The following is a 25395-nucleotide window of genomic DNA, read 5'->3' on the forward strand; positions in this document are numbered from 1 at the left end:
ATGGAAAAGATAGATTGCTACTCACCATAAAGATGACATGCTGAGTTGCAATGCAGAACAAAAAGATTGTTCTACATTACACTTTCTGCCAAAGCCTTTGTCAAAAAAGAGAAACACACATGCATTCATACAAGCAAGCACCTCTCTCTCTCTCTCTCTCTCTCTCTCTCTCTCTCTCTCTCTCTCTCACACACACACACACACACACACACACTAAAAACACACAAGCCAACCACTATTTTCAGCTGCTCAGGCTGAAAGCTTAATGTGTCACAGTCTTTTTGTTGTGCCTGTCTGCAACGCAATGTGTCATCTCTATGGTGAGTAGCAATCTATCCTTTCCATAATGGCTGAGACAGATTTTACTCTATTAAGAATCTCCTTAACAGACCATTATTTTAAGGGGGTTAATATACACAAGAGACTATTGTCTGATGATCAGATGTAATTTCTGCCAAAAACACATGATTTTTAACAGCAGAAAAGGTGGAGCATTTTCTCATATCAAAATTTCATCACTCGCTAATAATGCTGAAAAAATAATGAGAAAGTTGGGATGATTAAGCATAACTACTGTAAATGGAAACTCTAAATGAGCTGAAAAGATACCAAAATTTGAAGCCCTGTTTAATGACTACATCATTCCATGCAAAATTAGCTCTACTGGAAAGTGACTGGGAAAAAAGAAGGTGAGCCCATGCTGAGATGGACAGCTGCAATGGAGTAATCAACAGGATATTCAAAATAGTTTGTTAAAAGTAGGATGTAAGAGGTGGAGCTGACAGTATAAGGGACACCTGATATGTTATGAAACAGGAGATTTGGTTTTGTCTAGTGTCTCCCAGGGAATATCAAAAGCCAAGGAGAGACAATTTCCCGACAATGAAGTTTACTGCGATGACATTCTTGTATAAGGCACTCTCAGTATTCTTTCTGAAGGAAATTACAATAAAAATTTGAGGTTCCAATGATAGCCTCGACCATCTTTGTCAGAAATATCTGATAGATGCCATGCAGCCAGAGATTGTGTCAATCTCTGCATCGTTAATAGAGCCTGTTGGAATATAAATAACTTGAAATTTCTCTGTGGTCTCCTATACTGACAGTCCGCTTCAACATGTGCCTTGATCACAGTCACTGTGCTGTTTAAAGTGAATGCTGCACATTCTGATCTGTAAGGCGTTTCACAGAATATTACTCACCACAGAGACTTGTGTCGACTGTGTTTCATAATATACAATAAAACTCATGTAGTTTGTTATGTACCAAAAATATTCAGTTGATTTGCTGTTGTCTTAATAGTTACACCACAGTGCCTCAGTAGAGGACAACTGTATTTCTTTAATAAGTACAATCATCCTCTACCAACTGTAATGGCAGCAAATTTAATTAATGAAACACATATTACCTTATGAAAGGGTTTAAAGTGGGAGACAAAATATAGGAATCATCCAAGATTTAAAAAATCATTGAGAAAGGATCAGCTGAAATGCTCTCAAGAAAAAGACAATCAAACATATAAGAAATAAACTTGAGCTGATCTTACAATTCACCAAAAACACCTAACAAACAGTCCCTCTCATGGAACGCTAAAATGAGACATGTAGCACTGTAGTCAAACTAAATGCACTATACACGGACAAAACACTGTCCATTATCAACCATGGTCCAACTGAAAGGCCAGAGATCAAAGAAAGGAAGGTACTAAGAAAAATGCTAGTCCCAAATTCGATAACAACACACTTATCCATGTCAGTAATAAAACCTTTTAAAAAAATCATTGAAAAACTGACACAATGAGAAAAAGGAGAATTTATTTTTATGGTCACATCCTCAAAATGAACATAAACCGACTAACCAAAAACAGTTTTTACTACTACCGCAACAAAAAGCTAAAACATACTGCTTCACAGAAACGGAGAATGTATATGAACTCCAAACCACAGAAAATATCCTCACTGATAAAACAGCAAAAAACTAACCAGAGAGAAAAAAATAGAAGTTCCAAGTCAAAATCGAAACTAAATGAAAGGATCAAACCTCTGAGGAAAAAACGAAAGTAAGAACAGAAAGAACAAAACAATACTGGGCTAAAAAAGTTCACAGAGCATTAAAAAGTAATTGATGTAACATACTCCAAAGTCAGGTGAAATGGAAGAAGAAGAAGAAGAAGAAGAGCAAGAAACAATAAAGAAGAAGTCTGCATAGGGGTAAGAGAATTCACTGAAGAAGAATAATGGAGAATAACCAATCTGCAAAAATTATAAGCAGGTCCAAATTAATTTAAAGTTCTATAGTTGTAAACTGCTTTGGGGAGGATCTCCACAACTACACTTGTATCAGAATAACACAGTGACTGACAACTAGTTGTTTACTGGACAGCTACCATAGCAACAATCAGAGAATGAGCTTTGTCATGTCTTCCATTCTGTTCACTGTTGCTGGATGCCACAGATAGTTGCAGACTAGACTTGCAACCAGTAATGTAACAATTGTGGTTTGTTTTCATTGCTTGCATTGTTTCTATGTGTGTTGTGATATTTTACATGACAGAATGTTCTACACTAGTACCAAAAGTAAGCAGAAAAGTGATAAGACTATTGCGACCTTCCTAAGCACTCAGCTGTTGCTGCCACAGTCATATTGCGCACACAGACAGAAATGAACTGACATCATCACAATTCGTTATTTTGATAGAGGTACACTGACTGTAACCCAATGATTAAAATTACTCCCCCCCCACAACCCGAGTTGCTTTTCATTACAACCTCTATAGCCACATTAGCCAGTCTGAACCCTACGATCCTCTTCATTCAATCCACACCCTCCTACCACTAATCACTCGAGCTCTGAGAATTATAAAACCAATGTTCAAGTGGAGAGGTTCTGTGAGAAGATCCACACACCAGCTAATATTCAAACACTTAACCATTTTTAATGCCAGCATAATAATCATGATGTGGTCTGTGGTGATGAACAAACAGATATCGTGTAAGGTTACAAACCCTTTGCTTCTACTTAATAAATGTGGCAGATTAGCTGCCATCTCAGATGCCATATATCATTATTTTCAGAGTCTCCCCACTGATGCAGCACAGCTAGCAAGGAGACGTGCCTAGGGGCTGTTGTTCGTGAACCTGGAGGTAGCTTCTGAAAGTAACTGTGGTGTGAACAATACATTATGCATGCTTGAATGATACCATCACATACTGTTAGTGCTGAATCTTGTATGTTCTTTTAATAAAAGTTGCCAGTCATTACTGAAAGCTCAATGGGAGGTCTTCTGTACCATGTATACCTTGTGTGTAAATAAATGACTTAATTATAATCTGAAGTGTTGGTGAACACTGACTACAGAGGAAATATTTCTACTGCTAAAAAATTTTAGAGAAACATAACTTTGGACAACTTTGGACATCTACCACACACCTTTGAGTAATAATTCAGAATTTAGTATGTTAGCAAGTTATACATTTGTTGTTTTTGTTGTGGTTATTGTTATTGTTGTGGTCTTCAGTCCAGAGACTGGTTTGATGCAGCTCTCCATGCTACTCTATCCTGTGCAAGCTTCTTCATCTCCCAGTACCTACTGCAACCTACATCCTTCTGAATCTGCTTAGTGTATTCATTTATTGGTCTCCCTCTATGATTTTTACCATCCAGGCTGCCCTCCAATACTAAATCGGTGATCCCTTGATGCCTCAGAACATATCCTACCAACCGATCCCTTCTTCGCTTCAAGGTGTGCCCAAATTTCTCTTCTCCCTAATTCTGTTCAATGCCTCCTCATGTGTTATGTGGACTACCCATCTAATCTTCAGCATTCTTCTGTAGCACCACATTTCAAAAGCTTCAATTCTCTTCTTGTCCAAACTATTTATTGTCCATGTTTCACTTCCATACATGGCTACACTCGATACAAATACTTTCAGAAACGACTTCCTGACACTTAAATCTGTACTCGATGTTAACAAATTTCTCTTCTTCAGAAACGCTTTCCTTGCCATTGCCAGTCTACATTTTATATCCTCTCTACTTCGACCAGCATCAGTTATTTTGCTCCCCAAATAGCAAAACTCATTTACTACTTTAAGCTTTTCATTTCTTAATCTAATTCCAGCAGCATCGCCCGATTTAATTCAACTACTTTCCATTATCCTTGTTTTGCTTCTGTCGATGTTCATCTTATATTCTCCTTTCAAGACACTGTCCATTCCACGCTGTCTGGTCTCCTTCCCCAAACCAACCAACCAACCAACACTGTCCATTCCACTTAACTGCTCTTCCAGGTCCTTTGCTGTCTCTGACAGAATTACAATGTCATCGGTGAACCTAAAAGTTTCTATTTCTTCTCCATGGATTTTTATTCCTAATCAGAATTTTTCTTTTGTTTCCTTTACTGCTTGTTCAATATACAGATTGGATAACACCAGGGATAGGCTGCAACCTTGTCTCACTCCCTTCCCAACCACTGCTTCCCTTTCATGCCCCTCGACCCTTATAACTGCCATCTGGTTTCTGTACAAACTGTAAATAGCCTTTCGTTCCCTGTATTTTACCCCTGCCACCTTCAGTGCTTAATTTTTGAAAAATAAATGTACAACCCCCTCTGAAGGTTAAACATTTATCTTTCACAAATTAAGCACACAATGAAACATCACTACATCCTTGATTGTTTGCATTAAAAACTGAAAAATTCAACAGGTGTCAAAAACAAAGTGGAAACAATCATTCATCCCACCATCCTAGGTGCTTGTCATGGGCCTCTGAGAGCTTCAATAATGTGGATGTCCTCTGTAAACATTTATCGCTGCATGACACCTATGTGGCATGCTCCTTATAAGCATACACAATCATTCTGTGGTATCCGTTCCCATTCTTCAATGAGGGCCCATGACAGTTCTTTGAGTGTGTGTTGTGGAATAGAATGACCACAAACATGGCTGTCAAGCTTGTCCCACAAATGCACAATGAGATTTAGGTTGGGATTCACTGCTGGCCATTCCATTATTTCAACGTCCAAGCTTTGGAAGAAATACCTGCCGACACCTGCTGCACGAACCCTGGCATTACAAAGAATTCAGGGCAGCCCCCGAATGCAGCAGCCACCACACAGTCATAACAGCATCTGTTCGATGCACTGCCTGATGGTAAGGCAACCATGGACGACGACAAGAACCATATGGCTGTGAACACTGAAGCCTTCCCATAACATCAGAGAACCTTGCAAATTTGTCGACTACCTGGACAACATTTGGCAGGTACTGCTCACCATGGGCTTCTGCACACAAAGACAGCCATCACATTGCTCCAGAGGGTATCTGAACTCATCTGTGAGTAATACATTTAGCCAGTAACGATGTTGCCAGTTGAAAGACAACAGCAGAACTGAAAGCGAGCTGGAAGATGATGTTATGTTACGCGGTGTACTCAAACAGGACATCTGGGTCGTATGATCCTTTCTCGTAACCTGTTCATTACAGTCTGATTGGACACAGTGGGTCCAGGAATCCTTTTGAAGTATATCTTGCAGTGCGCTGGTGGTATCCATATGTCGCCGCATTACAGAGATGGCCAGGTATCATTCTTCACATGAGACTGTACTGTGCTGGCAGCTTTGTCCAACTGGCCTTGCATACTGACCTGTCTTCTTGTGGCATGCTCACAATCTGTGGATGACACATGTGTAGAGGCACTGGCATCTGCAGCAAACCAATCAAAACTCCATCCTTTTTGGATCAAACAAAATGGCCTTGCAACTTGGCCTGCACTAAGATAGCACATTGCATGTGCTTGGTTGAATACAATGTTCACAAATGACAACTGCCATCTGTGTACCTCACTAGAAAACACTGGGACACCAATACTCACTGCCTCCTGAGGGGTCACCTAACACAGTAATGCATAACAGAGTCAATAGATGATGAACACTTTTAATTCTTGCCTACATTAAAGTGAAGATCTCAAGCCAAGCAATTAGACCACAGATTTAACATACCAGACATTGAGATATGTGTTTCCCTAATTCTTTTGAAAAGTGTATTTTACAAACAGTGAAAATGGAAAATGTTCTAAGTGTCACTTTTTCACAAAACACATTTTCAGTGCTGTTGTGTTCTCAGCACTTTGTTGCATGTCCCTACATTTCATCCACATGCCAAATTATGGAGAAAGTGGTTCAAACATGCATTAGCAGATGGTGCATGGCCTCCATGGCAAGTAGTGCTTCCCTCTGGAGTTATAAAAATTAAACATATGAGAAATATGTTTTTTGCTGACCTGTTCTAGTAGTGAAAAACCTACTGCTGTATTTCTATACTTGAATTATCATAAATAATACAGAGTGCCTCAGTATTAAAGGCCCAAAGAACAGAAACTTTCTTTTTGACACTTAGAGCCAGCCAGCTTACTGGTATGGCACATTTTAATAAAGTATTTATTTTCAAATTTGTCTGATTTTTTTGCAGTGATGTGAAGAGCGGCATATTCTGTGGTATCAGAATACTTCCTCAATTTTTACTCAATTATTTGGTTATAAAGCACTTCTTTACAGACTGACACACACCTTTTTTTTTTAATTCTCCTGACAAATGTGAGGTTCTCCATTTCCACTTTTCATACACATGTAGATGAATGCCAATGTCAAGTACAATCATCTGAATGAATGTGACAGAGTAAGACGTAAATAATGACCGAAAACTGAATAGAAGGCTCTGCACATGGTCATAACATGATCTGGATAAAAAAGAAGACAAAAGTAAATAGCATCCCACTAAGGAAAAATCATTTTTGAATTCTTAGAACTGATAACATCTGCCATAGACCATGCTCCTTTCAAAAAAACTGAAACTGATGCTTATCTTACCTAAGGTGCTACTTTGATTTTCCTCCCATCATTAGTACCTCAGAACTTCACATAATGGAACTTCTTCTGGAAAATTACAGTACTTGGTTTCCACTGTGCCCTCCTCTCTAATTACAATAATTACATATGTAATAATTATCTTCTCTGTTTACTTCTCTACACTGACAACTCCCCCCCCCCCCCTCCCCACACAACCCTGTATAATGTAACTGTCAATTTTGCATTTTATTTACTTTTTTCTTCTCAATTCTCTTTTACATATATTTAACTTCCAGTGTCTTTTCTGTCCTTGTTGCTTCTTCTGCAACACATGCTGCTGTTTTCCTTCTCCACGTAGATACTCATTTTTATCTTAACATGTTTCTATTTTCTGACATGTGCCCACATCATCATCATCATCATCATCATCATCATCATTTTTCAATCTGCCCCTTGCTTTGACCTGCCAACTGCGCACTGTCTCACTTTTTTTAAAATCCTGTGTGTGTTGCTACCTTTTATTGTTAATTCCTCTACTTTCCTGCTGTGCTCTGGTTCCACTGATGTACTACCTGGACAACATACCTAATTAATTACTGATAAGTCTCATTTCTGCAAACCTTTCCCCCTCTTGGTAGACGAGGCAACCTTTTACTCTGAAATTAACAAGTCTTTGGTGATCAGATAAGTGTACCTGTATCTACTGCTCCTTAGTAACATTTCTTTGTATTTCCCTTAAACTGAAACCTATTAGTCACTGAATTGGCTCAAAATTAACCAATCCTCCTTTATAGTATTGCTAATGTTAGAGAATGCATTCTTCCCTCATGCTGGTTGTTCGTAATTTTTTATTTCCTTGGGTATAGGTCTTCTGACTGATTTGATATATCCCACAACAAATTAATCTCCTGTACATACATCTTTATTTCAGAGTAGCACTTGCACCCAATATTCTCTATTATCTGTTAGGTACAACAGAACTGTTTGTTACATAACCTTCATTTATACCACATTGATTAAAAGAAAACACTAGAAAAATAGTAAAATATGGTAATTACGCAGTTATAAATATAATCCACTAAAATTGTAGCTAATAATAAAGTATATACACAAGTGAGCTCACCAAGTTTTTTGTGTGTGTGTGGGGGGGAGGCACGAGCAAGAGGTGTTATGCTGTGATGACTCATTTCACTGTATGTTTAGGGGTATGGAGATGGGGTTGAGTCTGAACTGAAGATTGCCAGCTCTCCTCCTGGTGATATTCATATTTATTCTAGAAGTACATGTTTCTGTGGTGTGGTTGTGGCATAAAAACAAAAATGGTATAACAGTGGGAGGATGTAAGTGACTTCCTCCCCATTGGGAATGCACCAGAGAGTAACTACTGAGGACCCTCCAGGCTTTCACCTTATGGCCAAGGAAAGAATGAAAATCAGCAATAAACCTTGCCCAGGAGTAGTTTCATGTGTATTTTACCTAGCTACCATGTAGACTACTGAGGTCTCTTACTGCCAGTTTACTTATACAATAGTTGTGCTTGCCTGTTCTTCTAAGTGGAAAACGTATCAACTACTCTGCTGCTCAATGAACAGTGATCCAAAATTTCTAAGCTATTTCAAACTATATAAATCAGTTCTGAAACAGGTCGTATAAGAAGCTAAAGTAAGAAAAAATGACTGATATATCAGGGAAACACCAAACAAGACTTATGCATTATGTAAAGCTGTGCATAAACTTGCTGGAAAGAATGAAAGCACGTAAGAACATAGCTCCATCCCATAATGACAATCTTATTAAGGATCCAAAGTTAGATGCAGATCTGTTCAATTTATACTTTGCTACGAGTGAAAGTGATTTAGTGTTCCTCTGTCCTACTGGTCAAGATGAGCTATGAAAAACCATAAGCTCATTAAAAAATAGCAATTCAGCAGGTGCTGATGAGATACACGACCATATAATAACATTGTCAACAAACTTTATTCTTGCACCATTATCAGACATTTGCTATTCTTCACTGTGACAGGACATTTTTCCAGATCTGCTAAAAACTGCTAATGTCATACCTCTTTATAAGAAAGGCGAATCTCATGAAATGTCAAATTATAGACCTCTAGCAGTGCTATCTGGCTTTTCGAAGATTATAGAACCTCTTCCTAGCTCGGCTAACAAAATATATCAGTCAGAATAACTAACAAAATATTTCAGTCAGAATAATATATGAGGGTTGACTGAAAAGTATTGCCTCCACCTTTGCAACTCTTCAACAGCTGGCAGCACTTGTAAGTGGCAGGTACTGGCTTGTTTCATAGCCTCTTCTCTACAGCTCCAGTTGGCGAGAAGCTTCAGCATTGAATGGTTGTGTTGTTACAGCGTAAAGTATGGAATCCTGTGCAGGAGGTTGGTCAATGCGATTTAAGCAAGGTGCAGTCATTTAATTCTTGACAGCAGAAGGTGTCACCCCAAAGGAGATTCGTCAGAGAATGAAAGCAGTTTATGGTGATTGTGTTGATGCGAGTACTGTGTGTCGTTGGGCGAGTTTAAAGATGTTGAGGCACGAACATCTGACCTGCATGACAAACAAAGAGTTGGACATCCTGTGACAGCAACCACCGAGTATCACAAGCGAAATATTGACAGATTGATTCAGGATGATCGTCATATCACTCAGAAAGAAAGGCTAACAAAGGGTTCGAAAGAAAAAGGGAAATGTTTTCCTGCAGCATGACAATGCCAAACCACACACTTCACATGCCACCACAGCAGAACTTCAGAGACTGAATCTCACCACTGAATGGCATCCTCCGTACAGTCCAGATTTAGCACCATCTGACTTCCATCTGTTCCCGACGATGAAAGACAACCTGCTGTGACATCATTATGCTTCTGACAAATACGTTGACAGAACTGTGAGACAGTGGTTGCAGAAACAAAGTGTAGACTCCTTCCGTGACGGCTTCAGAAAACTTTTTCATCGTTGGCAGAAATGTATCCAACTGGCTGGTGATCATGTGGAAAAGTGAATATTGGTAATTAAAGATCACATCCTAAGGATTATTTCTGTGTTTGATTTATTAAAATACTCCCATTTAAAACCAATTAACAAAGGTGGAGGCATTACTTTTCATTCAACCCGCGTACAATCAATATGCTAGTAAGGTTTCAGAGTACAATATTTCACTGAGACTGCTACCTTTCATCTTGTCAACTACATCTTAAGCGCAATAAACAATCACTCATCCAAAATTTCATATTTTTCTTAAATTTAACAAATGCTTTTGATGTTATAGGTTATCAATTCTCTCTCTCTCCCCCTCACTCTTAAACTTGATTGTTATAGTGTGTGAGGGATGCCATATGAATGGCTGAAATCCTACTTAAGTAATCAATTTCAGGTTACAGAAGTCCAACATAGATACGCTAACACTACACAGAACTACCTGTCAGTTATGTCCTCACTGACACATGGTGTATCACAGGGTTGTGTCGTAGAACCATTTTTCCCCCTTCTAGTATACATTAAGGGCTCCTCTCAAAAAGGGTACAGGGAAAAGAAACACGAGAATCGACCAAGCAACAGTCGGTATTGTAGTTGTAAATTGTCGTAGCTGTGTTTTCGAAAAGTGCCAGAGCTTCAAGAGCTGACAGAATGCACTGAAGCTGAAATCGTTATAGGAACAGAAAGCTGCTAAAGCCGGAGATCAATTCTGCCAAAATTTTTACAGCAGTGCAAACCGTGTTCAGAAAGGATAGATCAAATAAAGTAGGTAGTGGTATATTTGTGTCTGTGGGTAGTTTATCTTGTAGTGAAGTTGAAATAGATAGTTCCTGTAAATTACTATGGGTAGAGGTTATACTCAACAGCCATACCAAAATAATAACTGGCTCCTTCTACTGACCCACCGACTCAGATGATATTGTAGCTGAATGGTTCAAAGAAAACTTTAATCTCATTACAAATAAGTACCCCACCCATACTGTTATAATTGGTGGAGACTTCAATCTACCCTCAATTTGTTGGCGAAAACACATGTTCAAAGCCGGTGGAAGACAGAAAACATCTTCCGAAATTGTACTAAATGCATTCTCTGAGAATTACTTTGAACAATTAGTTCATGAGCCCACACAAATTGTAAATGGTTGGGAAAACACACTTGACCTCTTAGCCACAAATAATCCTGATCTAATAGAGTGTGTCACGACGGATACAGGAATTAGTGAACACAAGGTCATTGTAACGAGGCTTAAAATCATATCACCAAAATCACTAAAAATAAACGCAAAATATATCTATTTAAAACAACAGATAAAAATTCGCTTGATGCCTTCCTAAGAGTGAGTCTCCATTCCATCCAAGCTAACTATGTAAGTGTAGACCAGATATGGCTCAAATTCAAAGATACAGTATCGACAGCAATAGATTCATACCACATGAGTTAATAAGAGACGGGACTGATCCATCATGGTACACAAAACACGTCAGAACACTGTTGCAGAAGCAACGAAAAAAAGCATGCCAAATTCAGAAAAACGCAAAATCCCCAAGACTGGCTAAGTTTCACGGAAGCTCGAAATTTACTGCGGACGTCAATGTGAGATGCTTTTAATAGTTTTCACAATGGAACATTGTCTCAAAATATGGTAGAAAACCCAAGGAGATTCTGGTCATATGTAAAGTACGCCAGTGGCAAAATACAGTCAATACCGTCACTGCACGATAGTGATGGAAATGTTACCGATGAGTTACTTAATACAGTTTTCCGTAATTCCTTCACGAAAGGAGATGAAGTAAATATTTCAGAACAGCTGTTACCATTAGTGACATAAAAGTAGATATCTTAGATGTTGCAAAACAACTCAAATCACTTACAAAACGCAAGTCTTCCAGTCCAGATGGTATACCAATCAGGATCCTTTCAGAATATGCAGACACAATAGCGGCTTTCTTAGCAATCAAACACAACCGCTCACTTGACGAAAGGTCTGTTCCTAAAGACTGGAAAGTAGCACAGGTCACACCAATATTCAAGAAAGGAAATAGGAGTAACCCATTGAATTACATACCCATATCACTGACCTCCCCCCCCCCCCCCCCCCCCTCCATGAACCATAGACCTCGCCGTTGGTGGGGAGGCTTGCGTGCCTCAGCGATACAGATAGCCGTACCGTAGATGCAACCACAACGGAGGGGTTGAGAAGCCAGGCAAATGTGTGGTTCCTGAAGAGGGGCACCAGCCTTTTCAGTAGTTGCAGGGGCAACAGTCTGGATCATTGACTGATCTGGCCTTGTAACACTAACCAAAACGGCCTTGCTGTGCTGGTACAGCGAACGGCTGAAAGCAAGGGGAAACTACGGCCGTAATTTTTCCCAAGGGCATGCAGCTTTACTGTACGGATAAATGATGATGGCGTCCTCTTGGGTAAAATATTCCGGAGGTAAAATAGTCCCCATTCGGATCTCCGAGCGGGGACTACTCAGGAAGACGTCGTTATCAGGAGAAAGAAAACTGGCATTCTACGGATCGGAGCGTGGAATGTCATATCCCTTAATCGGGCAGGTAGATTAGAAAATTTAAAAAGGGAAATGGATAGGTTAAAGTTAGATATAGTGGGAATTAGTGAAGTTCGGTGGCAGTAGGAACAAGACTTTTGGTCAGGTGAATACAGGGTTATAAATACAAAATCAAATAGGGGTAATGCAGGAGTAGGTTTAATAATGAATAAAACAATAGGAATGCAGGTAAGCTACTACAAACAGCATAGTGAACGCATTATTGTGGCCAAGATAGACATGACGCCCACGCCTACGACAGTAGTACAAGTCTATATGCCAACTAGCTCTGCAGATGACGAAGGAATTGAAGAAATGTATGATGAAATAAAAGAAATTATTCAGATAGTGAAGGGAGACGAAAATTTAATAGTCACAGGTGACTGGATTTCGGTAGTAGGAAAAGGGAGAGAAGGAAACGTAGTAGGTGAATATGGATTGGGGGTAAGAAATGAAAGAGGAAGCCGCCTGGTGGAAATTTGTACAGAGCACAACTTAATCATAACTAACACTTGCTTCAAGAATCATAAAAGAAGGCTGTATACATGCAAGAAGCCTGGAGATACTGACAGGTTTCAGGTAGATTATATAATGGTAAGACAGAGATTTAGCAAACAGGTTTTAAATTGTAAGACATTTCCAGGGGCAGATGTGGATTTCGACCACAATCTATTGGTTATGAACTGTAGATTAAAACTGAAGAAACTGCAAAAAGGTGGGAATTTAAGGGGATGGGACCTGGATAAACTGAAAGAACCAGAGGTTGTACAGAGTTTCAGGGAGAGCATAAGGGAACAATTGACAGGAATGGGGGAAAGAAATACAGTAGAAGAAAAATGGGTAGCTTTGAGAGATGAAGTAGTGAAGGCAGCAGAGGATCAAGTAGGTAAAAAGACGAGGGCTAGTAGAAATCCTTGGGTGACAGAAGAAATATTGAATTTAATTGATGAAAGGAGAAAATATAAAAATGCAGTAAATGAAGCAGGCAAAAAGGAATACAAACGTCTCAAAAATGAGATCAACAGGAAGTGCAAATGGCTGAGCAGGCATGGCTAGAGGACAAATGTAAGGATGTAGAGGCTTATCTAACTAGAGGTGAGATAGATACTGCCTACAGGAAAATTAAAGGGACCTTTGGAGAAAAGAGAGCCACTTGTATGAATATCAAGAGCTCAAATGGAAACCCAGTTCTAAGCAAAGAAGGGAAAGTAGAACGGTGGAAGGAGTATATAGAGGGTCTATACAAGGGCGATGTACTTGAGGACAATATTATGGAAATGGAAGAGGATGTAGATGAAGATGAAATGGGAGATACGATACTGCGTGAAGAATCTGACAGAGCTCTGAAAGACCTGAGTCGAAACAAGGCCCCGGGAGTAGACAACATTCCATCAGAACTACTGATGGCCTCGGGAGAGCCAGTCCTGACAAAACTCTACCTCTGGTGAGCAAAATGTATGAGACAGGCGAAATACCCTCAGACTTCGAGAAGAATATAATAATTCCAATCCCAAAGAAAGCAGGCGTTGACAGATGTGAAAATTACCGAACTATCAGTTTAATAAGTCACGGCTGCAAAATACTAACGCGAATTCTTTACAGACGAATGGAAAAACTGGTAGAAGCTGACCTTGGGGAAGATCAGTTTGGATTCTGTAGAAATATGGGAACACATGAGGCAATACTGACCCTACGACTTATTTTAGAAGTTAGATTAAGAAAAGGCAAACCTACATTTCTAGCATTTGTAGACTTAGAGAAAGCTTTTGACAATGTTGACTGGAATACTCTCTTTCAAATTCTAAAGGTGGCAGGGGTAAAATACAGGGAGTGAAAGGCTATTTACAATTTGAACAGAAACCAGATGGCAGTTATAAAAGTCGAGGGGCATGAAAGGGAGGCAGTGGTTGGGAAGGGAGTGAGACAGGGTTGCAGCCTCTCCCTGATGTTGTTCAATCTGTATATTGAGCAAGGAGTACAGGAAACAAAAGAAAAATTTGGAGTAGGTATTAAAATCCATGGAGAATAAATAACTTTAAGGTTCGCCGATGACATTGTAATTCTGTCAGACAGTAAAGGACTTGGAAGAGCAGTTAAGTGGAATGGACAGTGTCTTGAAAGGAGGACATAAGATGAACATCAACAAAAGCAAAACGAGGATAACGGAATGTGGTCGAATTAAGTCGGGTGATGCTGAGGGAATTAGATTAGGAAATGAGACACTTAAAGTAGTAAAGGAGTTTTGCTATTTGAGGAGCAAAATAACTGATGATGGTCGAAGTAGAGAGGATATAAAATGTAGACTGGCAATGCAAGGAAAGTGTTTCTGAAGAAGAGTAATTTGTTAACATTGAGTATAGATTTAAGTGTCAGGAAGTCGTTTCTGAAAGTATATGTATGGAGTGAAGCCATGTATGGAAGTGAAACATGGACGATAAATAGCTTAGACAAGAAGAGAATAGAAGCTTTCGAAATGTGGTGCTACAGAAGAATGCTGAAGATTAGATGGGTAGATCACATAACTAATGAGGAGGTACTGAATAGGATTAGGGTGAAGAGGAGTTTGTGACACAACTTGACTAGAAGAAGGGATCGGTTGGTGGGACATGTTCTGAGGCATCAAGGGATCATCAATTTAGTATTGGAGGGCAGCGTGGACGGTAAAAATCGTAGAAGGTGACCAAGAGATGAATACACTAAGCAGATTCAGAAGGATGTAGGCTGCAGTAAGTACTGGGAGATGAGGAAGCTTGCACAGGATAGAGTAGTGTGGAGAGCTGCATCAAACCAGTCTCAGGACTGAGACCACAACAACAACAACAACAACAACAACAACAAATGTATAACTTGGTAACATACTAAATTCTGAATTATTACTCAAAGGTGTGTGGTAGATGTCCAAAGTTATGTTTCCCTAAAATTTTTTAGCAGTAAAGTATTTCCTCTGTAGTCAGTGTTCACCAACACCTCAGATTATAATTAAGTCATTTATTTACACACAAGGTATACATGGTACAGAAGACCTCCCATTGAGCTTTCAGAACAACAACATCACTGACCTCAATTTGCAGTAGGATTTTGGAGCATATACTGTACTCGAGCATTATGAATCACCTTGAAGAAAATGACTTATTGATACATAACCAAGGTGGATTCAGAAAATATTGTTCTTGTGCAACACAGCTAGCTCTTTATTACCATGAAGTAATGAGTGCTGTCGACAAGGGATCTCAGATCAATTCCATATTCCTAGATTTCCAGAAGGCTTTTGATACCGTTCCTCACAAGTGACTATTAATCAAATGTGTGCATATGGAGAATCACCTCAGTTGTGTGACTGGATTCGTGATTTCCTCTCAGAGAAGTCACTGTTTGTAGTGATAGATGGTAAATCATCGAGTAGAACAGAAGTGATATCTGGCATTCCGCAAGGAAGTGTCATAGGCCCTCTGCTGTCCCTGATTTACATAAAATATAATCTAGGTGATAATCTGAGCAGCCCCCTTAGATTGTTTGCAGATGACGCTGTAATTTACGATCTAGTAAAATCATCAGACAATCTATTCCAATTACGAAATGATCTAGAGAGAATTTCTGTATGGTGCAAAAAGGGGCAATTGGCAGTAAACAAAGAAAAGTGCGAGGTCATCCACATGGGTACCAAAAGAAATCTGATAAATTTTGGGTATATGATAAATTGCACAAATCTAAGGGCTGTCAATTTGACTAAATACCTAGGAATTACAATTACGAGAAACTTAAATTGGAAAGACCACATAGATAATATTGTGGGGAAGGTGAAACAAAGACTGCATTTTATTGGCAGAACACTTAGAAGATGCGACAAACCCACTAAACAAACAGCCTACATTACACTTGTCCGTCCTCTGCTGGATTATTATTGCACGGTATGGGATCCTTACCAGGTAGGATTGACGGAGGACATTGAAAAAGTGCAAAGAACGACAGCTCATTTTGTGTTATCGTGCAATAGGGGTGAGTGTGTCACTGATATGATATGTGAGTTGGGGTGGCAGACACTGAAACAAAGATGGTTTTCTTTGCAGCGAGATCCATTTACGAAATTTCGATCACCAACTTTCTCTTCCGAATGTGAAAATATTTTGTTGACACCTACGTACGTAGGGAGAAATGATCATCATCATAAAATGAGAGAAATCAGAGCTCGAATGGAAAGATTTAGGTGTTACTTTTTCCCACACGCCATTCGAGAGTGGAATGGTAGAGAAATAGTAAGAAAATGGTTCGATGAACCCTCTGCCAGACACTTAGGTGTGAATTGCAGAGTAACGATGTAGATGTAGAATGATGGGAAATACGGAAGCGTCCGATCCCGCCCGTCTGCTTTGACCCATGATGTCACAAATATGGCGGAAACAAAAACACACACACACACACTTTCCACAAGAAGCCTAATGACACTAACGGGATAAGCGCAGGAAATGGGGTGTTTTGGGTGGGGGGCAAACTAAATATAAACAAATTTAGACGCCTTGCGTAGCTACAAAGTGTAAGTGAAAACAGCCATGCATGAATACCCACCCACCTCCCCAGGGGTCGTAGCCCGTGCAACCCACAGAAGATAAAGATGCTTCAGTAGCTGATTAGTGTTTGTCTTTTTAAAAAAAAAAAAATCTCACGGGATAGAACGAACAGTCAGAAAGATAAATATAATAAACTAAAACAGAAATTGGAGGAATCAGATAATTAAAATAAGTAATAAGTGTTTTTAAATTTAAAAAAAAAAAATCTCACGAGATAGAACGAACAGATCAGAAAAGTAAATAAAATAAGATAAAACAGAACTGGAGACAGCCACACTCAAACCAAACTCCGCACCGTCATGACGTCACACACAACACCCTTACGTCATGGGTCAAAGCCGACGCGTGGGATTGGACGCTTCTGTCGATCCGAATGATGTCCTCACGTATTAATGATCTACCCTCGTGTGTAAAGAATGTGGGAGCAGTACTATCTGCAGATGATATCAGTCTGCTTACTGAAGCACCACTGCTGCAGATGTCATCACAGGTTAAGTTTCACAATGGCTCTATAGAAACAGGCTTGTCTTAATAGACAAAAACAACAATTACTCTACACTTTCAGTCCCAGAAAAATTAATATATTCACATTTCATAAATTCTCAACCCTCTAAACTAACATATATAATCAAACTACTATCCAACAATGCAATTCTTGTCACTGGAAAAAACTGTATATATTTCTCAGAGACACTTGTTATTAAGATATGGTGTCATCTTTTGGGGAAATTCTCCTACTGTCTTAACAACATTCAGGAAGCAAAAGAGAATAATCCGAATAACTGAAAATTGCGAACAATAGATGCTCCTATAAGCCTTTGTTTAAAGATTTAAATATTCTCCCTCTTCCCTGCATTTATAGCCTAAAATTGGTGCACTTTGTAAAAATAAAAAAAAAATTAAGGATGAAGAGAATTTCCTTATTCAGAACACTGCTGTGCACGAGTACCATAGTGGGTTAAGTGGAAATATCAATGTAAATTATTCCAGTACAAGTCTATCTCAAAAGTGTGCTTATCACTCTGGTGCAACAATCTACAATAAGCTGCCAGAAATTATAATATTACCAAACACATAAATGCATTCAATACAGCTCCTAAAACCTTATTATTAAATAATATCCTTTCTTTCAGGAGTGCTAGTTCTGCAGGTTCGCAGGAGAGCTTCTGTAAAGTTTGGAAGGTAGGAGACGAGGTACTGGCAGAAGTAAAGCTGTGAGTACCGGTCGTGAGTCGTGCTTCGGTAGCTCAGTTGGTAGAGCACTTGCCCGCGAAAGGCAAAGGTCCCGAGTTCGAGTCTCGGTCGGGCACACAGTTTTAATCTGCCAGGAAGTTTCATATCAGCGCACACTCCACTGCAGAGTGAAAATCTCATTCTGGAAATAAATAAAAGTTTGGAATTCCACTGATTTTCTCCTTATGCATAGGGGAAAGGGGGGGGGGGGGGGAAGCATCCAATGAGCTCAGCCTGTCTTCACATATACTACTCTTGAGGATGATTATAATTTTGAAACTGCACTCCGCTTCTGACACTGAAACACATGTAGTTAGTGCAATTTCCAAAGTTTTGTGCACTTCAATGAATGAATCTTCGAACGAATGTTCCACGAGGAAAGCAAACATATCACAAACTGATGTAATGCCTTTAAACTCATCAATGCGATAAATCCCTGAGAGTTCAATTTATCATGGCAAGTAAATGGATTTCATCTTAATGAAAACATGCTGAGTAAAGTGGCTGGGAAACTTTCTCTGAATGAAGCGAACTTACTTGTGTCAATAAATTCAAAGCTAGTAAATATGTAAAAGTTTTGGAATTTTGCTTTCAGTTGGCTGGGCACAGTTTCACACATTTCTTTGGCATCTCCTGTCAGAGTAAGTGCTTCTTGAAAAAGCAAAATGATCTTCTTCAGAAAGTCGATACCTTCAATGTCCTCTCATATTTCACAAACTACTGACTCAAAGTGGTGTAATGCACTGAGTAAAGTAATGACATTTGCACCCTGCAGCTGAACTGTATTATACAAAATGTTAACATGTTCCATAACTTCATAGATCAAATTTAGAATGAACAAAAAGTCTGGACTGTGAAGTGCATTTTCTAAAGCAAAAGATTCTCTTATTGTAATATGATCCCAAGTATCCTCAGGCTCAATTTTATCAAATTGTTTTAGTAAGCGTAATTTGTTTTCTTGAACACTATTTACAATGCAGGACTGGGAGTGCTAACCAGTTGAAGAAACAAGAAATTCTCTTACAGCAGTGTGTTCATTGTATGTACCACAATATTCTTGCATATTCAGCCACCACACTCGCAGATATGCTTTGCAGGCCAGATATAGCCACTGCCTTACCTTTGGAATCTGTTAACAGAAAAGTCGCCAGGATGTTTACTACCAAGAGTCCTGCACCATCGACAGCACCTAGGGGCGCAAGTCACACCAATATGTGGAATGCATTTTGCAGTAAACAGCGCTACAGTCGCAGGCACCTATTTGCATTTGCAGTGTCACATGTTCACATGACACTGTGCCTGTATTACTCCAGTGACGAGTACTTAGATCACCGCTCAGATCCTAGACAGCCACTTCAGCTCCAGGCCAACCACCAGCCACCCTCGAGTCTACGCTTTGGACCATAATGCCTGCCGCTTCTGCTACCCATCAGACAATGCCGTCTTGCATCTTTGGCTAGATCACAGCTAGTGGATTCCCATCAGCCACTCTGAAAAGCCCCACTTCACTGGACCCGATCCTCAACTGTCCATGAGCTCACGACCTTGCGGGGGACCTCTATGACACCTCTCTGCTAGTCACCACCACCAACAATCGTGGACTTCATTGTACTGGACACTCACTACGCATCTTCACAGAAGAATATTTCAGTTGTACTCGTATGTGCACCTTCATTCTATAAAGCTGTACTGACTTAGTTCATGGTCAATAAACAGACAGTTGTTATTCCAACACATGCACATAAATCACTACTTTAGTACACTACTCAGATAAGGGTACTACATTCCCAAGAACATCTTCTAAGTGTTTTCCACTGATTTCTTTCCTCACTGATTCTTCAGAGCCCTCTTCATTTCTTATCAGTCCATTCAATTTTTAACATTATTCTATTGCATCCACATCTTAAACACTTACGTGTTTTTCCTTTTTTGATTTCCCCACAATATGGTTCATTTCCCCACAGTGTTGTGCTCAGACACAGACACTCAACTAAAGGCTTATGTTTGATACAGACAGACTTCTATTGGCCAGGAATGCCCTCTTTGTCTGAGCTAGTTTGCTTTTTATGTCCTCCTTGCTTCGTATGTCATATGTTTTTTGCTTCCAAGATAGCAGAATTCCTTCATTATGCCTAATCTGTGATCCCCAATTTTGATGGAGAGTTTCTTAGTAATCCCATTCTGCTACACCTCACTGCTTCAGTTTATTATCGGCTCAGCAGGTTGTTCATTCCATTCAGCTTATCCTATAATAATACTTCCTTGCTAGATAGCAAGTCACCAGTGAATATTATCCTTGACATACGTTCACCCCAAATTTTAATCCCACTCTTGATCCTATCTTTTAATTCTGTTCTTGACTGTATCAATTGGTCAGTAGGGGGAGAAAGACTGCATCCCTGTCTTACACCATCCTAGCACTTCATTCTTGGTCTTCCAGTGTTACAGCTCCTTTTTGATTCTTGTACCTATTGTATTTTACCCACCTTTCCCTACATCTTATACCTTTTTTGCTGGGAATTTGGAACATTTTGCAACATTTTACATTGTTGAATGCTTTTTCTAGGTTGACAAATCCTATGAAAGTTCTCAATTTTTCATATGTCTTGCTTCCATTATCAAGTGCGAGGACAGTAGTGCCTCTTTGATGTCTGTACCTTTCCTGAAGTCGAACTGAATGATGCCTAAGAGATCATCAGTTTTCTTTTTCTTTTCCCCTCTGTATTAATAGTTCAACTTTTTACAAACTTAGACTTGTTTTAATGTGGCCAAGTATATTTTCAGATGTAGCTGCATACAAATTAAATATCTACCAGCACGAATTATAAAACAGCATCTTTTAACCCAAATATTTCACTGACTTTTGCAGCGGTTGGAAAACTAGAGATCTCTACAGTGGTTATGTTATAGATGGACTTTATAGTAAAACTTTTACCTGCTAATCTATTTGACTTCCACTACATTCTTTAGGATTCTCATTCACAATGGCATCTACAAAACAAGATGTGTAAAAGGATGAAAGCTACTGGTACAGTGACACACAAAGATACAAACCTGCTACAGGCATTGGTGGTTTGTTCTTGTTCATATTAAATTCAAGAGGGGCATCATTCATGGCAGGATTCAGCATCCCATGTTGCATCTGAATTTGCACATGCATCTGCTGCTGGTGATGAGCAGGTGGTGTGTGCTGTCCCTGCACCAGGTAACCCTGTGCAGTCATAAGGTGTCCTGCAGCCATTGGCATATGTTGTTGGGATGCCATCATACCCATCTGCATTGGAGTCATTGGAGGCGGTGGAGGTGCTGGGTCTGTACAAACATTAACAGCATCAAGTCTATTAGAACAAGACCTGCAGCACAAAGCACTTGAATAATATGTAGTTTTAATCTGCCAAGAAGTTTCAAATCAGTGCACCCTCTGCTGCAGAGTGAAAATTCATTATGGAAATAAGTACACCTTTTTGCTGCAATAAAACAGAAATCTACATGACAAAACTGTAAATGTTACTTTAATGATACTGTTAAATGTTCTGCTACACCACGCATATATTCAATTAGGCATATATCATTCCTATGCATGTTAAAATTAACAATCTATACAAAGCGTACTAGCAAAATTTTGCAATATGTTTAAAGCGGACAAGCCACTTTTTAAATGCAACTCTTATCAGTTTCCCCATACCAGTAAATATCATGATATATCACAAGAGGATTACATAAAAGTGGTGAGCAAATCTGCAACATATTTCTTCCTCAGAGACAGACGGTAGATCATCACACTATCGTTACTCACGCGGTGCATGTAGATTAAATTATTCCCTTTGTCACTACTGAGAATGTTGCTGCTTTATAGAAATAAGAGCAGGATGACATGTACCACAAAATGTTTGGGTCAGTATGCACCTATAATTGGCACCATTCTGCAAAAGATTGTAAATAAAGGTAACTGAACTAACAGCCTTGTTCAAGACATCTTCAAATAATCACATGTAGACTCACAGGAATTAGGTCTGCATTTTATACTGGATTGCTCGCCTTTCTGCTTCAGTCACCCTTTGGAGACATGTTTAGTTTCCACCCACACAAGTACACACATTTTCCATAGTTGGTTCCAATTCTGTTTAGAATTACATCAGGATTTTGTTGGAAAGTCAAAGCCAATCAGTTTTTCATCGATACAGTGGAATTCCTCGATATCCACCACTACATTATCTTCCAGGCTTTCTTCCAGCACTGCACAGTATCAAAGTTCTTCTTCTCTAAGTGTATAGCACCTACAAATGGTGATTTACTAAAGCAGAAATGTTTAGTATTTATGTTGTCAGAGAATGAATGAAAAGGAAGTTGTTGACCGAATTTTTGTAAAGTCTCTAGTTAATAATTTTCGTCTTCACGGTTGTGTTGGAGGTGTATAACAAAGGACTGGTACCTACAATGCGCCCAAAATCACTTTGATTGTATGATCTAGTTTGATGTGTATTCTTTTTGGTGTTGGGGCTGTTAAGCCAGGTGGGGCAGCAGTATCTGCTACAGAATAAACCAGACCTAATGCTGCTGTCCATAATGTACATGCCAAGGAGCCCCATGTGATGTCACATAGCTTGTCTATGGTATTACGCCTTGAACAGATTTTGATGTTTCTTTTTCAGGTGTTTCATATAGTTTAACATTCTGTTTTAAAGGGAACACCTAGATACTTAGGAGTTGTATTATGTGTTAAGGTGTCATTGTTGAAAAGAATTCTAAGTTCATAATTGCAAGTTTATTGTACAGGTGAAAGCATGAAACCATCTCAGCTGAACTGAGCTGGAGCCTCCATTTACGGAAATACTTACCCACTGTAACCAAAACATTTGTTGGAGCATTCATTTTCTTAATTTCTTTATGCTATGTAACTAGCACCCAACCTGCAGCACATCCCACTCAAAGATGTCATTGCATACAAACCAGCAATATACACGATGAAGAGCAGACGAGCTAAGGTGCAGCCTTGATGAAGGCCATTATTCAATTTCATGTGTTTCCTCCATGTATTTCCAATAATCACTTGAAACATTCCATTGTTAAGCAGATTTCCAAGCATCACACAACAAGGAAAATTATGAAGGAACTTGCATATTAATCCCTGGCTCCATATAGCAACACATTCTGCTGTTAGCTCTAAAATTAGTGCAAATGATCTTAGTCACCTTTGAAATCCACCTTCGAGACAAGTCATAGTGGTTATAAGTAGTGACTTAAAAGTAGCACGTGGTCTGAGTAGCTTCTGTTTGGTCAGAAGCCAGCTACAGTGCAGGACCAAATTCTTTCACGAAGTTACAGTACATGGCATGAACTTGAATGCAAATGCCTGTGGATCTTGTACATAAACATGTAGGGCAGAATTTCACCAGAAATGTGGTATGCCTTCTGAATCATATGACATCAAATTATACAACACATTAAATGGTAAGAAAGTACACTAGACTGAATGGGAGAAGGAAAAGGAAGAATGGTATAAATTTAACACTCCACGTTCAGTGTCACGAACAACAGCAAAGTTATTTTACAATCTGATCTAGATTCGTTTGAATCATGTACACACATGCATGTCTTTCAAATAAGAACATTAGATACTACTAAAATGACACACACACCGATAAATGCATGTAACAAAACTCATTTACTACTAACTGAACTGCAAATTCATTAAACCCAAAGAGTAAGGTTTGTGGTGTCACACTGCTTACATTCTATTCAAAATCTTGATGACATTTGCTATTAACTCCACAGATTTGCATTTCAAGCACTATTCTTCATATCATTGCATTATGGACTGATAAATGGAATACATTCGTTTTGGCTTGAATGTGCTACAAATTATAAATCTGAAACGCACGCTGACATTCAAATCATGAGCTAAAAATCAACAGGGTCTTATTCCGAATGAAGTAATTGTTTAAGTTGCTGGCATTTCCGACGTTCCCATGCTGCCATCCCAATACTGCAATGAAAATTATAACTACATGAAAGTAAGTACAACACAATTCCCACTCTCCGCCCACAGAAAATCTCCAACCCGGTACGAAATCGAACAAGGGCCCCTTTTCTTTTTGGTTGACAGCCGATTTTAACGATCTTAATATGCAGCAGCGTTCGTTACCGTAGACTATGACACCAAAACTAACGTCTGCCCTAACTATTTGCGCAAATCATGTGAGAAGCATCTAACACAGCTGCCTTATAAAACGTCAGTACAAGAGGCAGCGAAACAAATACTATCAACTCACTGAGTGCTCCGGGAGGAAGCGGAGGGTTTCCAACAGCTGCGTAGTTATACGCCATATTTCTAAAACGTAAGACGGATTTAGTCTTTTTTTATTGTAAATATCACGCAGTTATTACATCCAACGCACAATACCACATATTTAATCCTGTACAAGTCTCAGTGTATAATTCGTAAAAATCACAGAGCTTGAAATACAGAGATGAATACAAATTTACATATAAATATATCGATATACGAAGTCAAATTGAGTCTTCGACGACCTCTCCTGATAGCGAGCAAAAACTGTTATTACAATTTACATGAACTTTGAAATATTTATGAGTAAATTATCTTTTCGATTAGAACATTTTCTCAAGCATGTATATTCACCTGAGAGGCAGAGTGATAGTTTGTGTGTTGTAGTAACATAACAATCCTTTGTTTTATTTCTTTACTTTATTCCCTTGTTTCATTCTTTGTTTTTATTGGTTCCTAATCCTGAGCTGTATAATTTTGGAAAAATGGATCCTACTATAATATTTACGATGAAGTGACGTAACGTGACAAACCGTTGATGTCAGTGTGCATCGGCGTTTTCTTGTGGTTGTGACGGCGATAATGAAGGCCGGGGGGGGGGGGGGGGAGAGGGACTCGTATATTCCCTTTCCCTTCCCTTCTCTTTCCTTTCCCCCCTCCCTCCTGCCCACTCCGCAGGGCTTCCCCTCCCCCTTCCTCCCACCCCCTCACTCCTTTGCCCATGGCATCTCTGCTCTCTCCTCTCCCATTTCCCCTTCCTCCTCCACCACCTCCTCTCTTGGCAGGTCCTCGGACTCGTACACGCTCAGTGAACATTCGCGCGCCGGAGATCATCGCCCTCAGTGTTTAGTGTGTGTGCATCGTTTTGTGTTTCGTGCAGTTCCAACTCAACTGTTCACATGTGCCGTCGCCGTTCTCC

At 39.4% G+C, this 25395-nt stretch overlaps 1 protein-coding gene across 1 annotated transcript in view; it reads right to left on the bottom strand.

Moving 5' to 3' along the window:
* The window catches only part of LOC126475381 (ecto-NOX disulfide-thiol exchanger 2), a 220303-nt gene extending 195661 nt beyond the window's left edge, over positions 1-24642 (bottom strand). Inside the window, exons 1-2 of the mRNA XM_050103206.1 lie at positions 24463-24642; positions 21245-21502 (exon numbers count right to left, since the gene is read on the bottom strand). Coding sequence (XP_049959163.1) covers positions 21245-21502; positions 24463-24517 — 313 coding nt within the window. The 5' untranslated portion in view covers positions 24518-24642. The remainder of the gene's footprint in view (positions 1-21244; positions 21503-24462) is intronic.
* Between the last annotated feature and the right edge of the window lie 753 nt (positions 24643-25395).

This window comes from Schistocerca serialis, chromosome 4 (assembly GCF_023864345.2).
Source record: "Schistocerca serialis cubense isolate TAMUIC-IGC-003099 chromosome 4, iqSchSeri2.2, whole genome shotgun sequence".
In the NCBI taxonomy this organism is placed as follows: Eukaryota; Metazoa; Arthropoda; class Insecta; order Orthoptera; family Acrididae; genus Schistocerca; species Schistocerca serialis.